This window comes from Dasypus novemcinctus, chromosome 15, assembly GCF_030445035.2.
Source record: "Dasypus novemcinctus isolate mDasNov1 chromosome 15, mDasNov1.1.hap2, whole genome shotgun sequence".
Classification (NCBI taxonomy): Eukaryota; Metazoa; Chordata; class Mammalia; order Cingulata; family Dasypodidae; genus Dasypus; species Dasypus novemcinctus.
This window is the reverse complement of record NC_080687.1, coordinates 100,717,512-100,733,979: the sequence shown is the minus strand read 5'-3', so window position 1 is coordinate 100,733,979 and position 16,468 is coordinate 100,717,512. Positions and strand designations below refer to the sequence as shown.

The window sequence follows — 16,468 nt, the reverse complement described above, 5'->3', positions numbered from 1 at the left end:
TGATTTATCTGCCTTTACTTTGGGCCTTTCAGTCAGGTCAAAATTCTTAGAATACAAGTTCCATTGTGTTCTTGCTTTGATTCTAAACCTCGATGGGCAGTGGCTCCCTGGGTTGTTTTGGACAATATACTCTGCTGGGAACATCTGCAAGAGCCAGACATCTCAGCGATAGCTAGACAGGGAGAATTTTGGAGACCCAGAACTGAGAGCGAAGTAAAGTCAATAGAGCTCAGTCTAGATTTGGAAATTCTCTTCCTCTAGTCATCTGCTGCTTCTAAAAGTGTAAGCAAGGGATAAGAGACTGAGGAGCTTGAGGAAAGGTTTCAGACTCTATAGGGCCTAGGGAATGAAACGGAAGTTAAGGGCTGTGATAGTTTAGGATTTCTGTGGATCCCAGAAAAGATCATGTGCCTGGGGTGAATCCGTTCCTGTGTGTAAGGGACCCTTTGATCAGATTGGACTGGAGGGGCTTCGACTGGATTACTTCAGTGAGGCATGCCCTGGGTGGGTCTCAGTCCTCTTGCTGGAACCCTTTCTAAACTGAAAGCACACAGACACACAGAAAAAGGGGGCAGAGACAGAGTAACCCCGAGGGGCTGAGAGAGAGGACCCGGGGGCCAGAGGCTGGGAGCAGAGGAGTACAGAGTTTTTGAAAGAGGCCCCAAGAGACTCAAAGAGAGGAGGCCCAGAGGAGAGGGGAGAGGCGAGCCAGAAGCTTGACTGCCCACAGCTGAGCTTGTGGAGAAGCAAGCCTGGAGGAGAAGCCAGGGTGGAGATCCAGAACGGAGAGCTGCCGTGGTGTCTTGCCACGTGGAAGGAGTCCAGGGTCGTCAGCAGCTGGCTTTCAGGGAGACGGCACTTCTGATGAGGCCTCGATGCGGACATTTCCACAGCCTCACAACTGTAAGCTTTTATTCAATAAATTCCCATTATAAAAACCAATCCACTTCTGGTATATTGCTCCCAGCAGCTTTTGGCACCCTGAAACCAGGGCTCATCATAGAGGAAGGACTCTGGAAACATCACAAGCCTTTGATTAGAGTAAGGTCACTCACAGCGAGTGACGCACAGTTTAGAATCATCTCAATTCCTTATTGGATTAAAATAATCTTCTTCTAGTTCTTTACATGCCAGAAGCACACACAGACATCTTCTGGAAGAAGATAATATCATGTGGAGCCTCCGAACATTGGCATCCCCAATTTTAACCCCAATTTTAATTAAAATAACCAACCATATAAGAAAACAAGCTTAGACAAAAAACCATGGGAGGGGCAGAGCAGGCAATAGAAACAGATCCACAGAAAATCCAGACCTTGAAGTAATAAGACACAGACTTCAAATGGATATGTACATGGAATAACAAATCAAGATGACTAAAATTGGCACCAAAATTTGAAACTATATGAAGTAATCAAATGGATATTCTAGAACTTGAAAAATGTTATAACTAAAATTAAGGATCAAAGGAAAAGATAAACAACAAATTATACACAGCTGAAGAAGGAATTAGTGAACTGGAAGATAGGGAAGTAGAAAATACACAGACCAAGCATAGACACAAAAGAATAGAAAAGAGAAGAAATAGAAGGAACTAAGTCTCTCAATCAAGATGGAGTGAAATACTTCAGGGTTCCATTACTCCAGCCAAGCTTTGAACAACCAACAAGAGGGCATGCAGCTGCAGAACTGCCCAAGGGTAAGGAGGGTGGTTCTGGGGGACTCTTCTCCCTGTAGGATACTGCCAGGTCCGGGCCCTGGAGAAGCTGGGCATGCTGTAGGAGCCAGGCTGACTTAGCAAGCACGCAGGGACCACGAAGCAAAACTCTCCCCTCCTGTAAAGACTTCAGTACTCTCTCCTGGCAAATATTCAGTGCCAGCTGACAAGGAAAAAAATTAAAAGTCCAGACATGTTTTCACAGAGCAGTCAAAAAGGGTGAATTTGGAGCTGAAATGTAATAAATTCATAACTGGCACAGTGGGTATGCAATAGTATCTCATCAAGATTTTATTTTATTTTATTTTAAAAGATTTTTTTAAAATTTATTTCTCTCCCCTTCTCCCCGACTCCCCCACCCCGGTTGTCTGTTCTCTCTGTCTATTTGCTGAATCTTCTTTGTCCGCTTCTGTTGTTGTCAGTGGCATGGGAATCTGTGTTTCTTTTTGTTGAGTCATCTTGTTGTGTCAGCTCTCCATGTGTGCAGCGCCATTCTTGGGCAGGCTGCACTTTCTTTCGCACTAGGTGGCTCTCCTTATGGGGCGCACTCCTTGTGCGTGGGACTCCCCTATGTGGGGGACACCCTTGCGTGGCAGGGCACTCCTTGCGCGCATCAGCACTGCACATGGGCCAGCTCCACATGAGTCAAGGAGGCCCAGGGTTTGAACCGCGGACCTACCCAGGTGCAGTTTCCCCCCACACCCTGAAGGGTAGGTTTTCAGCACGTTCCATTGGCAGGGCGTCACAGCATCTCTCTGCCATGCGGTGAACCAGGCAGTGGAGAGGGCAAGCAAGGGGACTCTTACTTGGGTTCTTTGTCTCAGTCCTAGTGATAATAGCTGCTCCTGATAGCTGGAATTTCTACATTTTTTAGAGTTCTCTTTACCTCTTACTAGCCAATCCCTCCACTTCATTTCCCTGTTATAATCGTTCTTCATATTAAGCTTTCCCTGTTCAGATGACTGCAGGTTCTCTCCCTCCTGATAGAACCAGGCTGATACTTCCACCTTTTAAAAGCAGCAATACCAAGTTTTGGCAAAGATGTGAAGCAACTAAATTATATACACTGCTGGTAGAAATCAAAATTGGCACACCCCTTTAGAAACTGTCAGTATTTACTGCAGTGAATAATTGCATACTCTTCAGTTCTCCCACTGGATCAATACCCAAGAGAAAAATGAACATATGTGTGTAGAAAGCATTGACAAGAATGCTCATAGAAGCTTTATTCAAAACAGTCAAAAATCAGAAACAGCACAATTGTCCACCAATAGAATGAATAGTGATATCTGATAGTGAAATTTATACATCCATGGAAATTAACTACTGCTACAAAACAAGGATATATCTCATAAATATACTAAAAATCCAGATCCAAGACATATATCCTGTGTGATTCTATTTATATAAATATTTTTTAAAATAACAAACCTAATCTATGGCATAGGAAGGCAGAATAGTGGATACTGTAAGGCTATCGTTTGCTTAGTTCTGGGCTAACCACATAGAATTTTGGTATGTTTTCAATTGAATTGTTAAATTGGTAGATCTAAGTAATTTCCAATCAGATTAGAAGGATGAACTGGGGTGGATATACGGAGAAAGATTATCTTTTGCCTGGCCTCTCCCACAATACTCCTCTCTAGTTTTTCTTTTTTCATCTGAAAAACAGTGGTTTTAAAAATAAGGCCCCTGCTACTGTGAAAGCCGCCCACTGAAGCATGATTGCCCAGAGGCCTGCCCCTGGAAACAGTCCGGGCAGAATGTGAGGTAACAATCATCTGTGAGTCACCAACACTGCCAACTTTCCAGTGACATCAAAGACAGACGACGGTGAGTCTTTCAAAACTTTCAGGTTCCTCTCCTCTCCTTCAAGTCTCTTGTTCAGGGCTTCATCTCGATCCTTGTGAGTCAGGACTGAGAGGGAACAGGGTGTCACTGCAGCAGTGTTGGGGTGAGCCTGTGAAGATGACATCACCAGGGGTCTGACCTGACAGTGACTGCCTGCCCTCTGAGGGTGACAGGACCTGCCCAGCTGGGACACAGCTAAGTGGTAAGTAGCCATTGACTTCTGATTTGAAAGTGTTGGTTCTAAGCCAACATATATAGGGTCATATATAACATTTCCCTTAAAATTAATTTCCTAGTCTATAAGTGTAATGATGATTAGGCATGTGTAGCAGTTTGATATGGTTCATTAATTCCAAAAATAGATATTGGATTATGTTTGTCAACTGGTCTGGTCCTGGGCATGGTTAAATTATGATTAAGGCTTTGATTGGGCCATGTCAGTAGGGTGTTGAGTCCCTGCCCCTTGGTGGGTGGAGACTCACAGATAAAAGACATGGAAAAGGGCAGAGCTGGAGTTTTTGATGTTGAAGTTTTGATGCTGGAGTCTTGAGCTGGAGTCCCGGGAAGTAAGCATATAGAGAGCTTGGTTGTGAGGAAAGAGAAGCAAGCTCTGGGAAGACAGGAACCCAGGAAGCCTGAGCCCTGGCAGACATCAGCAGCCATCTTGCTCCAATGTGTGGCAAAAGACTTTAGTGAGGGAAGTGTATTAGTCAGAGTTCTCTAGGGAAACAAAATCAACAAGAGTTATCTGTCAATAGTATGTGATTCTATAAGAGTCTCTCATGCAGCCGTGGGGATGCACAAGTCCAGGTTCTGCAGGCAGGTACAACCAGGGGCTGCAATAAAAGTCCAATGAAGGTTCTTGATGAGTTCTGGAGAGGTTGGCTGTCCAAAGAGAAGCTGGGAAATTCTCTCTCAATGCTGGAATCACTTTCACTTTAAGGCATTCCACTGATTGGGTTAAGGGTCAGTCTTGCTGATGGCAATCTCCCTGATGGATGTAATTATACCCAGCTATCTATGATTTACCACTGCAGTAAAGTCACTGGTGACTAAAGTCCATAAATGTCCTTGTATTACAATTAGCTCAGTGCTTGATTGACCAAACAACTGGGCACAGTTACCTGGCCAAGTTGACACAATAGCCCGACCATCACTTATGCTTTATGGCCTGGTAACTGTAAACTTCTACCCCAAATCAATACCCTTTATAAAAGCCACCCCATTTCCAATATTTTGTGTCCACACCCCTTTGGTTGGTTAATACAGCATGTTTCTTTGGCTTATGCTCTTATATCTACATATGTACCATACCTACAGTTTTGTTTTTATCTAAGTTAATGCACACTCACGTATTTTATAATGTATTTACATCACTTCCTCTTCTCAGAGATACTTAAATCATAACTTGGAAATGACTTTTTCCAGCATCCTGAACCCAAGGGACTGCCTTTCCTTCTGCCACTCACTGAATACCAGCCACGCGCCAGACCGTTGTGCTAGATGCTGGCCCTGGGGACGGGAGACGAGGGTTCCTGTGGGATGGGAGGGCATGAACTCATTCTGAGCGGGCAGAGGGGCAGCAGGAGAGGCTTGGAAGAAGCCCACCCCCTTGCCTGGGATTTGAAGGGTCAGCTGGGTGAAGTGAACTGGGCCAGGCAAGGCTATCCAGGGAGAGAGAACAGCACGGCAATGGCAAGGAAGGGAGACCTGGCATGTCTGAGGAATTTCCAGATGGCCAGAGTCTGGGTGTCAGGGGTGAGGAAGGAAGTTCTAGAATGGTTTATAGGGGACAGACCGTGACAGTACTTGCAGGCCACCCTAAGAAGATCAAAACTAACATCATAATAGTAATTACAGTTATTCAACAGCCTGCGTTTATGGAGCACTTGTTATGTGCTGGCCCTCAACACACCCACTTTACTCCTTCCAGGAACCCTGTGAGGTAGGCACTACTTTACGTGGATGATGAATCCTTCCTCAGGAAATGGACTCCATAGAGAAACTGGGAAAGAATGGGCAGGAAAGTAGAAGAACAGGATATAGCTTGATGTCACAAAGGCAAGGGGAGTAAGAGAGTTTCGAAAAGGATTCGTGGGAGGCAGTCGTGGCTCAACTGATAGGGCATCTGCCTACCATATAGGAGGTCCAGTGTTCAAATCCAGGGTCTCCTGACCCGTGTGATGAGCTGACCCACACACAGTGCTGTGTGCAAGGAGTGCCGTGCCAGGCAGGGGTGTCCCCGTGTAGGGATGCCCCATGCGCAAGGAGCGTGCCCCGCAAGTAGAGCCATCCCATGTGAAAAAAGTGCAGCCCACCTAGGAGTGGCGCTGCACACACGAAGAGCTGATGCAGTAAGATGATGCAACAAAAAGAGATGCACCTGGTGCCACCTGATAATGCAAGAGGACACAGAAGAATGCACAGTTGCGGTCACCCCTCGGGCTGAAGCGTGGTTTGCTGGCCTGGCAGGGGAGCGGCCGCAGTAGGCCAAGCCGCTGCCCCCATAATAGGGTGGCTGGTCGGACTCACCGCCACCCCTGAAGGGAGCTCGGCATGGGCGCAGAGTGCCCTCGGGTCTCCCCTTCTCGGCAGCCATGCTTCCGCGGCCGCCCCTCCTCCCAGATAGTGCCACACGATGCCTTCTTTCTCCCTGCGCAGGCGCAGGGCGGAAAATTCCAGTCTGCCCTTTTCCCCTCCCCCGACAGCAGCAACAGCCAGGCGTGGGCGGAAAAATCCAGTCTGCCCTTTTCCCTTCCCCCGACAGCAGCAACAGCCAGGCGTGGGCGGAAAAATCCAGTCTGCCCTCCACCCCAGCAACAGCAGCCACCAATCCCTAAACCCTGCCCCTTCCCCCAGCAACAGCGACAGCCAATCCCTAACCACCACCCCTCCCCCGTCCAGTACCGCCCACTGACCTTTCACCAGCAACCAATCAGAACAGGGCGTGGCTTCGACCAATCAGCCTTCCCCAGCCCCTATAAAACTGTTGCCTCTCCCTCAATAAAGTGGACCTGCGTGTTTACCTCGTCTCCGCGGTAGTTCTTCTGCCGTGCGCCCTCCAGTCCTGAGAGCCCCCGACAAGGGCCGGGCCTCCCTTGTCCCCAGTTCGTCGCCTGCTTCTCCGGGCGACCCCTTCGTCGCCGGCTTCTCCGGGCGACCCCTTCGTCGCCGGCTTCGCCGGGCGACCCCGTCAGCCGAACCGTGCAACCCCTTGTGAGACCGATCCCTCGTCTGCTGCCGGACCGACCCCTCGTCCCAAGTGGGACCGACCCCTCATCCCAAGCGGGACCGACCCCTCATCCAGAGCTGGACCGACCCCTCGTCCGCAGCCAGACCCCACCTCTACCGACCGAGCAAGCCGCCGCAGTTGGCGCTCGTGGGCGCCAGCTGCGGCGGCTTGCTCGGTCGGTAGAGGTGGGGTTGCTCAGCCCCATGTTGGGCGCCAGCTGCGGCGGCTTGCTCGGTCGGTAGAGGTGGGGGGCCTGCCGCAGCCGCTCCCCCGCCAGGCCAGCAAACCACACTTCAGCCCGAGGGGTGACCGCACACAGTGAATGGACACAGAGCAGACAATGGGGAGGAAGGGGAGAGAAATAAAAATAATAATAAATCTATCCAAAAAAAAAAAGGATTCATGTTGGAGAATGGACGTAGCTCAAGTGATTGAGCGACTGCCACCCACATGGAGGGTCCTGGGTTCCGTTCCTGGTGCCTCCTGAAAAAACAAAAACAAACAATAAGCAGAACAAATGAAAAACAAAAACCAGCTTGGAGAAGTTGATGTGGCTCAGTGGTTGAGCACTGGCTTCCCACAGCCAGAGGCCTGGGTACAGTTCCCAACTCCCGGTACCTCAAAAAAGAAAAAAAGATTCATGTCAGGGAAGCGGATTTGGCTCAACGGATAGGGTGTCCACCTACCACATGGGAGGTCCAAGGTTCAAATCCCAGGCCTCCTGACCCATGTGATGAGCTGGCCCCCACGCAGTGCTGGTGTGTGCAAGGAGTGCAGTGCCACGCAGGGGTGTCCCCCGCGTAGGGGAGCCCCACACGCAGGGAGTGCGTGCCTCAAGGAGAGCCGCCCAGTGCAGATTCCTGGTTCTGCTGACAAGAGTATAAGTGGACACAGAAGGACACACAGGAATGGACACAGAGAGCAGACAACTGGGGGAGGGGGGTGAGGGGAAGGGGAGAGAAATAAACTTTTGAAAAATGCATCTTTAAAAAAAAAAGATTCATGTCAAATCTGCCAGGATGACCTTAATAGGCACAGTTTCTGAGGAGTGAAGGGGTAAAAGACAGATTGCTGTAGGATGAAGGTGCAAATGGCAATGTGGAAATAGGGACAGGGCTTGTCACTGGCTCTCTCGAGAAGACACTTCAAGGAGGAGAGAAGGTGAGCAAATAGGTGGAGGGAATGAGAGGATTCTGCTCTTTGCGGGTTGGTTGACTGGTCGTTTTTTATGATGAGACTTGAGCAAGTTTATATGCTGAGAGGCAAGAACGAGCAGAGAGAGATGGACTACCCAGTGACCCCCGAGTCAAGGGCTTGGGGGCTGCCAGGAGGCGGACACAAGCCCCAGGTGTGGTGTGTGGCCTTGCCAAGGGGGCGAGCCAGAAGTTGAGGAATTCCTGCTCTTGTCTCTGCAAGTCGGAGGCAGAGTCTCTGAGAATGCAGGGGCGTCCCGGAGACTTGACTGGAGCCGCGAGTACGTCTGAAGAACACAGAGATACCCTCGTTTCTTGTCACCAAGTGCCATAGAGGGTCTTTCCCACTGCTGCCCAAGCAGGGACTTAGGTTCAGGGGAAAGCCTTACACAGTGAAGCCTCGGCTCTCACCGGCAGTGGCTGATTTTTCCCATTCTCGGGTGACTCTAATGTCTGTGGGGTTGGTGCGGAGATGCCACTTGGAATGGCAAAAGTTGAGAGTAAGAAAGCGCATCTCTAAGCAAACTGAGCCAGCACCCAGAGTGGATTACTCAGCTCAGCTTTTGAGATTCAGCTCATTGGATTAGATCCTCCCTTTCTTTGTGGAAAGCAACTCTACAAAGAAAGCTACTAGCAAAGGCCGGTGATACAGCCGCGGAAAGTGCGAGAATGTCTTAAGAAAGCTGTGAAATAACAGCTTAGAATGAATTCAACAATGTGAAATGCAGACTTCGGCAATAGTTGATATCTAGGGCAAAAAGGGAGGAAGTAATTAAACAGTTTCACCAGTGAGCTCTCTAGTTAGTGCAAGCATTGTTCATAGAGTAAGAAATAAAACCATAGCAGAAGTTGAAGGGGCGGTTGCTTTTTGTGTTGGAATATGTCCAGGAAACACTTCAGAGGTCAGAAGCCTGCATGGACATTTCCTTTGCAAACTGGGGACAGACGGCTGTCATAAAAGAAAAGGGACTATTTCGAACTGTAGCTGTGTTTGCTGAAAATTTTAAGCTGCTCTTTTCTTTAGTGATAATAGTCAATATGCTTTCATTTATGTGTGTGTGTCTATTTCCTTCAGCTGTGGAGTTATAAGAGGAGACATTATGCTCTAACATTAGTGACCAAGTTGTTAAATGCTGCTGTTAACAGGTCTTGTGCTTGATGTGGCTGTCTCTCTTACACACACACACTCACACAGAATATCAGCCTGATGGTGTTTACAAGCAGTATTGAGTAGTTACTCAATAATACCCTTCTAAAACGAACTTTGGCTTCCACTCCCCGCGCCCAAGTCACAGGAGAAAGCCCAGAAAACCTCCTGAATGACTCCATGTTGCTCCAGAGTTCATGCTTGGCAAGGCCCCCTGAGTGAGGCTATACCCCAACCACTTCTTCCAGAAAACACGAGATGGAAATCATTGCTCTTATCACCTGCACAGAGCCCTTGTCTGGTTGCACTGAGGTCTTGCCTGCACTTGACTTACCCATGTCCAGCTCCTTTTTCTCATCCCTTGAGCCACCTTTGTGGTTACCAGAACTTTTGTGGATGATTCTGAAATCTGATAGCTTAGATATCTGGCGTCATTTGGAGATCTTCTCTCTTTCTCACTTCCATTCTTCCTTTCCTCCCTCCCCCTCCCTCCCATCTTTCTTTCTCTTTCCCTTTTTCTTTCTCTCTCTCTCTCTCTCTCTCTCTCTCTTTCTCTCTCTCTCTTTCTCTCTCTCTTTCTTTCTTTCTTTCTTTCTTTCTTTCTTTCTTTCTTTCTTTCTTTCTTTCTTTCTTTCTTTCTTTCTTTCTTTCTTTCTTTCTTTCTTTCTTTCTTTCTTTCTTTCTCTTTATTTCTCTCTCTCTCTTTCCTTCCCAACCTTTGTTTTACAATGCATTTACTGAAAAGTACATGCAACATACATGTTCCGCTTAACACGTTTTTATAAGCACACATACATCCACCATCCAAGTAAAGAAATGGAACGCCACTAGCCTCCCCAGCCTCTCACGTGCTCTCTAATCACACCTCTTAGAGCTCCCCTTCACCCCCCACGCAGGTCATCACTATGGGGCTAACTTCCTTGATTTCCTTTTTTTGTGTTATCACCTGAGTGTATTTCCCTAAATGATCTTAGTTTTTGCCTCCTATCTATTCTAGATATTTTGTGAGTTCTTGTTTCATATCCTCAGCATTTGGCTTTGTCTCACATACTGTTTGTTTTAAACTTCTGCTCCTGAAATGACTCTCCTACTAATACAGAAAACCCTGGTCAGTAGGTCTCACCCTTTGTTTCCCAGGTCACTTGTAACAGAGGACATTCACACATGTGGCTCCTGACTATCACCCTGCCTAAGAGAAGGTCGTGAGCAATTCTCGAGAGAGAATGCCAAAACCTTACTTTAGTTCTAAAGTATTTTGAAAAAATCATTCTCGGGCTATGGTGCTTTATTATCAAAAAGCAAAGCAAAACAATTGGTGACATACCTCTTAAGTGATCATATCCTACTCATGTCTTCTGATACCTTAGCTGAGAATCGCTGTCCTTGGTGGCTAAGGTCTTATGTTATCAGCAACCTCGAGCTTAAATGAATTACCCACCTCTTCAACCCAAAGCCATGAGTGCCCAGCATGTTCCTCTGCCAAAGCCTGTCCCACAAACACCACCAAGAGGGCAGAGGGAGCAACGACGAGATTTCCACAGATCAACTGGTACAGACCCAAGGGCCTGTCCTCCTGGCATGTGGTAGTTATGGAAATGTTCTCTCTGGTATCCCCACAGGGTGTGACCAGCTGACCTGGACTTGGCCCACGGTCCTGACCTCCATCACGGCCACCCGCCATTTTGGCTGACTAAGAAGATGTTTCCCTTCAAGATGAGCGAGTGGATGGTGCTTGCTTGTTTCCAGTCAGTGGTTGTCTCCTCGCCCAACATTCGCCAGAAGAAACTAATTCACAAGCTCCAGGAAGAAAAGGCCTTTCGGGATGAGATGAAGATTTTCCGTGAGAAAATAGAAGACTTCAGGGAAGAGATGTGGAATTTCCAATACAAGATCCGTGTTTTCCGGGGTCATATATTGGGCTTTTGGGAAGAGGAGAGACCTTTCTGGGAAGTAGAGAAAACCTTCTGGAGAGAGGAAGATGCTTTCTGGGAAATGGAAAAATGTTTCCGGGAAGAAGAGAAAACCTTTTGGGAAAAATACCGCACCTTCAGGAAGGAAGATGAGGCCTTCTGGAAAGAGGACAATGCCCTATGGGAAAGAGACCGGAACCTATTCCAGGAGGACAAGGCCCTGTGGGAAGAAGAAAAAGCCCTGTGGGTTGAGGAAACAGCCCTCCTTGAGGAGGAGAAGGCATTGTGGGAGGATAAAAAGTCCCTCTGGGAGGAAGAGAACGCCCTTTGGGAGGAGGAGAAGGCATTGTGGGTAGAAGGTGGCGGCCATATTGCTGAGGAGCTGATACCTGTAAACTGGTTCTCCAATGGCAATGGAGGGCTCCAATTACCAGCCTTCTACCGAGGCTGGGCATGAGCATGGGAGGGGACGGGACCTGGGGCGCAGACTCTGCTGGACTGGGATTCAAGTCCAGGGGGACCTCATGCGCTGGAGAAGATATGTACTTATCTGCCTCCTTGATTCAGAAGAGCTAATAAAGTCCTGAGGGGAGGTTTGGAAAACCAACTTCTTCAGGGGAGGCCAGGTAGACATTTCCCAGGTTTGGTGATTCTCCAAGTTCATATTCCCTTATTTTAGGTTGTATTCTTGTCCATAGACCTTGGTCTTGGGCAGTTTACAATGAGCGCTGCATGTGTGGGTGTTTGGGATTTGAGACACTGTTGCTCTCTATAAATGAGTCAGAATGGGGGGAAAAGAGGCTGAGGCAATGCCAGCTAGAGACACACAGGGAAAAGTGGGGCATTTTTCTTTCACTCTAGGAAGTCTTGGAAGCCTGGAGTAGGCTGACATCTTTCCAGAAAAGGCTCATAGCTGGTAGCAATTCATATGTGCCTCTTGCTCACCTAGCAGGCCATTCTGAACACACAGGCAAAACCCTGTAGATTCAGATTTCCAACAAACATCTTAACCACCCATTTTCTCTGTCCAAATGAAAAAGGGGCCTTGGCATTAGGATGAAGGTAGAGTCAGGAATGTACTGTGTGGAATGATCTGGGAGGTATAAGACAGTCTTCCTTGGCCCCATAGAGTCCCACTCACTCAGGTTCTACCATACCTGGGTTTATTTATTACAAATCTCTTCCTTTGGACGTTCTTCTTTCCATTCATTCTAAAATTAAAATGCCTGAGGGAGGTAATACAGTCAATGAATATACGCTAATGTGGCTGTAATTATGTGCCCAACTTTTCTTCTGGGAGGTAAGGAGACTAGATGTTCTTTATGAGGATTAGTATGGAAACAACCAGAAAGGGGGGAGTAAGAAAAGTCAGGGCAAACATCTGTCTGTCTTTCCTTTCCTTAGGCCGGGCCCTTACTGTTATCAACACAACAACTTATCTTGCCTTTGTGGGTCCCCTGCCACTTGGCAAGCACTTCTACATTCACTAATCACAACTCTGTGGGTGGATAGGGAAGGTACATAATTCCATTCTACAGAAGAGAAAACAGAGCCTAGAGAAGCGAAGCAGGCGCATATGACCAAGCAAGAAGTAAATGGAAGGGCCAGGGCTAGGACCCCGATCGTTCACCTCTTGGTCCATTTCCTTTCCTAACACTGCCCTGGTTCATGGACTATGACTTTAGAGTAGTTCAGTTCATAGCGGTATCAGAACTGGATGAGACTTAAAGTGGTTTGGGATTTTGCTCTGGTTTTGATGGTGGTGGAGAGATGGGAAGAGGAGAAGATAAAGGACTTGAGAAAGTCCCCTTGGTGTTCTGAGAAAACCTTCCTAGTATCAGGTCAGTGGTCCAACTCCCAGAAGAGCTGGGTCTCCATGTCTCTGGATCAGTCTGGGAAAGTCTGGGTTTCCTGCAAGTCCCGTGGGAGGCCAGGGCCATGGAAACAGCTTTCTCCGTTGTCAGAAACCCACCCTGCATCCTCATCCAAGGTTCCCAGGCAAAGACTTCAGAAAGCTGTGGGGAAGACAAGACGCTGGTGTGGAGAATCAGATTTTGGGGAGAGACAGCCAGGACCCCTCCTTCCTCGAGAAGGTCTGTCCAAGGGAAGGCACACAGGGTGGCAGGAATACCAGTGAAGGGAGCAACCGTGGAGGCAGGGAACAGGAGTAGAGCCTGAACAGAAATGCCTCCCTGAGCAGTGCCCTAGGGGAGCATTCTGAGAGACAGCTGTCATGACAGAGGACAGGAGGAGCTGCCCTGAGAGAGTCCCTCTGTGAGTCCATCCTTCATTGAGCAAACAGCCGCAAACGCTCAGTGTCCCAGGCCCTCTTTTAAGGTCTAGGCGTAGAGGAGAGCAAGGCAGTGGGGGCTGTGAGAAAAGGTGCAGAATGCTCCTTTGGTGTCTCGGGGGTGGGGGAGGGAGAGAGGGCCCAGAAAGGTTTTCTAGATGAGGTGTTGGATGGGTGAAGCCAAACGGTCAAGTAGGAGTTAGAGGTAAGGAGGGTATTCCAGGCAGAAGCCACGGCTTGTGAAAGAGTACAATCATTTGAGTCAACATGGGACAAATATGGAACGATGGATTGGACAAGAAGGCAGGTAACTGATTAGGTAGGCATTATGGGCAATAGGGGGTCCACTGAAGGATTTTAAAGAAAGAATGACATTTTTTAGATTTAATATTAGGAAAAAAAACACTCTGGCTACTCAAATTGTGGTCCATGGGCCAGCAGCACTAGCCTCACCTGGGAGCTTGCTGGAAATCCAGACTGCCAGGTCCTGCCTTGATCTCTTGGAACAGAGTCAACATTTTTACCAGTTCTTAGGTGGGTGATTTGTATGGACTTTAGAGCTGGAGCTGCCCTTTTATAGAGGAATGAGTGAAAGAGGCTGGAGTGGAGAAATGGTGAGATCACTAAGCTGGTAGTGGCAGTAATCCAGGTAAGAGATGATGGGGCTTCAGTTTCAAAAGTAAAGGTTCATAAGTGCAGTCATCAACATCAAGGGCCCATCAGTGGTCCATCTTCCTTCAGTTGTCACTCCCCCTGTACTTAGGGGATTCTTGCTATCCCATTAGAGTATATGGCAGCGCTCTCCAGGATGGGAATTCAATATTCCTTTGGTTATTGTGGGAATCTCCACCCACTATGACAATGCCCCATGAACACATCAATTCCTTCTTTACATAGGAAGAATTTCAGCAGTGAGGTTCAGTGGAGGAGAGTGGTTGACTCAGTGCAAGGAAAACAACCAACTACTGTCTAGTCAGTAGCATGATTTTTGAAGGTTCAATTACTTTCCATTATCTGGTGCCTTTTATGACTGAAATGGATAATACTTTTGTGGTAAGATAGTATTTTTGAAATATATAATTTTTTGTACTCTCTCGTATGTGGCTTTCTCTTCTATTTAAGCAGAGTCATCCGTTTCCTTGGGAAGGATTAAAAATGCACAAAGAAAGAGTGTATATTCAGTTTTCAGCTTTAAAAAAAGGTACTTGAGGTCCACTTCAGAAGCTTTATGAGATGGAAAAAAAAAGAATAATTTTAAAATAAAAAGTCAAAAACCTGAAGGTTTTTCCAGGTAATAATTACAAAACAAATACATGCAATAGCCTCCATTCCTTTCCCAAAACCCAATAAAACACAGTAAAGGGATTGTTAAAGATAAATCCACAAGGACAAAGGGAATAGGAGAGAAGCCAGTAGCAAAAAAAAAAAGGAAAAAAATTGAAGCAGGAAAACAGATGGATGAGTGGAAGCTGACTTAGCAGAAACAATAAAGCTGAATTCTAAAGTCAGTGGGGAAAGCCAAGAATCAGCCTAATTTATTCTGCAGAACCAGGTCCCTGCCCCAAAGCCTCAGGAATTAGTGGGCTAGATACTTCCTGAAACACGGGTAAAAGTGACACTGAAGACAGGAGGCCTGGAGGAGAGTCTTCTTAGGAAGCAGTCTCCCAACCTTCTCCCCCACTCGGGGCAGCCAGGGGGCTGATGCTCCTCCGCTGTGCAGAAAATTGGAGGTTTAATCTTTTAAGGGGACAAAGCTCGGGGCCTTGGACTGGAAGACATCAGGCATGGTTGCCGATGGTGGCACCTTGCTCAGAAGGGCTGCAGAGCGAAAATGGACGTTCTAAACGTTGAGACCCTGCTGGCTCTCGCTTTCTGGGATGAGGTCCTGGGTAGACTCTCCCACACTGAACAGGGCTGGCCTGTGAAACCAAGAGGCTCCTGCAGAAAATGACAGACGGTGACTTTGAAGGCTAGGTCACAAGAGACATGTGGCTTCCGCCTTGCTGTTGGATCACTCACCCTAGGGGACGGCAGTGCCACACAGGGAGGAGAGGAAGCCTCCTGCCAACAACTCGAATCAGCCTGCCAGGCACTGAGAAAGCCACCCTGGAAGCAGACGTTCCAGAACCAGTTGGATGACAGCAGCCACAGTAAACTCAGGGGAAGCCTTAAACTAGAACCTCCCAGCTCAACCGTTTCTGTATTCCTAACCAACAAATTGTGAGCATGTATATTTTTTAAGCCATGAAGTTTTAGGGTTATTTGTCATACAACAATAGATAGCTAATAGTCCCCCCCATACACCCTCCCTAGGCTTTTTTCCCTACTCAGCTCCCAAAATGCAGCCACGTTTGTACCTTCTAGACAGGAGACTACAAGAGTCTTCTCTGTAAAATTCCAGCAGCCCAGGAGACTAGGCCCAAGAGTACTAGTATTTGGATTTCACTCTTGCATAGCTTCCAATCACATTCTTATTTCCCACGCCCAAATAAAAACAGGTGTCCAAGAACCATGAGGCATTTTTAAAAGCCTCTAATATGGCAGAGGCTAAAAGAGAGAAATGTAACTTGGAGGAAATAGAAAGTAGGCAGTGGCAAATTATAAGTGAAATAGTCATCAATAAATTATCATTAATATCTTCAGAGAGTTAAGAGATGCGATAACCCTGATGCAAGGACAAAATGCTAGGCATATTCAGAAAAGCAAAAAAGAGCTCTTGGCAATATATCATGAAAGAAATGAAAAGTTCAAGAAGAGGTTTGGAAGGTAAAGTTAAAGTACTCTTAGACAAAGCAAAAAGACCAAGTGTTGGAGAGCAGCTAAAAAAAAAGAGAGAGATCTAACCCAGGAGTTCCAAAAAGAAATAAAAGGGAAAAAATGTAGAGGAAGCAATCATCAAAGAAATAAAGACTATATCCCAGAACTGAAGAACACAAGTTTGCGGATTGAAAGGGCCCACAAGCAGCCCAATGCAGATGAAAAAAAAAATCAAACCAGGACATACCATTGTGAAATTTTATAACACGGGGCCAAAGAGAAGATCCTAAAAGCCCCCAGACAGAAAGAATGAGAAAGATAAAGAAATAGTTTTTAAGTTATATACAAAAAATCAGAAATCAGAATCGTTT

General features: G+C 47.1%; 1 protein-coding gene across 1 annotated transcript; it reads left to right on the top strand.

Moving 5' to 3' along the window:
- Positions 1-3,549: 3,549 nt before the first annotated feature.
- On the top strand, positions 3,550-11,642 carry CCDC70 (coiled-coil domain containing 70). The gene is made up of 2 exons (XM_004449585.5): positions 3,550-3,770; positions 10,760-11,642. Exon 2 carries the CDS (start codon positions 10,839-10,841, stop codon positions 11,505-11,507), a length of 669 nt encoding a protein of 222 aa, XP_004449642.1. The 5' UTR covers positions 3,550-3,770; positions 10,760-10,838; the 3' UTR covers positions 11,508-11,642.
- The last annotated feature ends 4,826 nt before the right edge of the window (positions 11,643-16,468 follow it).

Coding starts and splice junctions, on each gene's coding strand:
- CCDC70 (XM_004449585.5), top strand. CDS start 10,839: ATGTTTCCCTTCAAGATGAGCGAGTGGATGGTGCTTGCTTGTTTCCAG.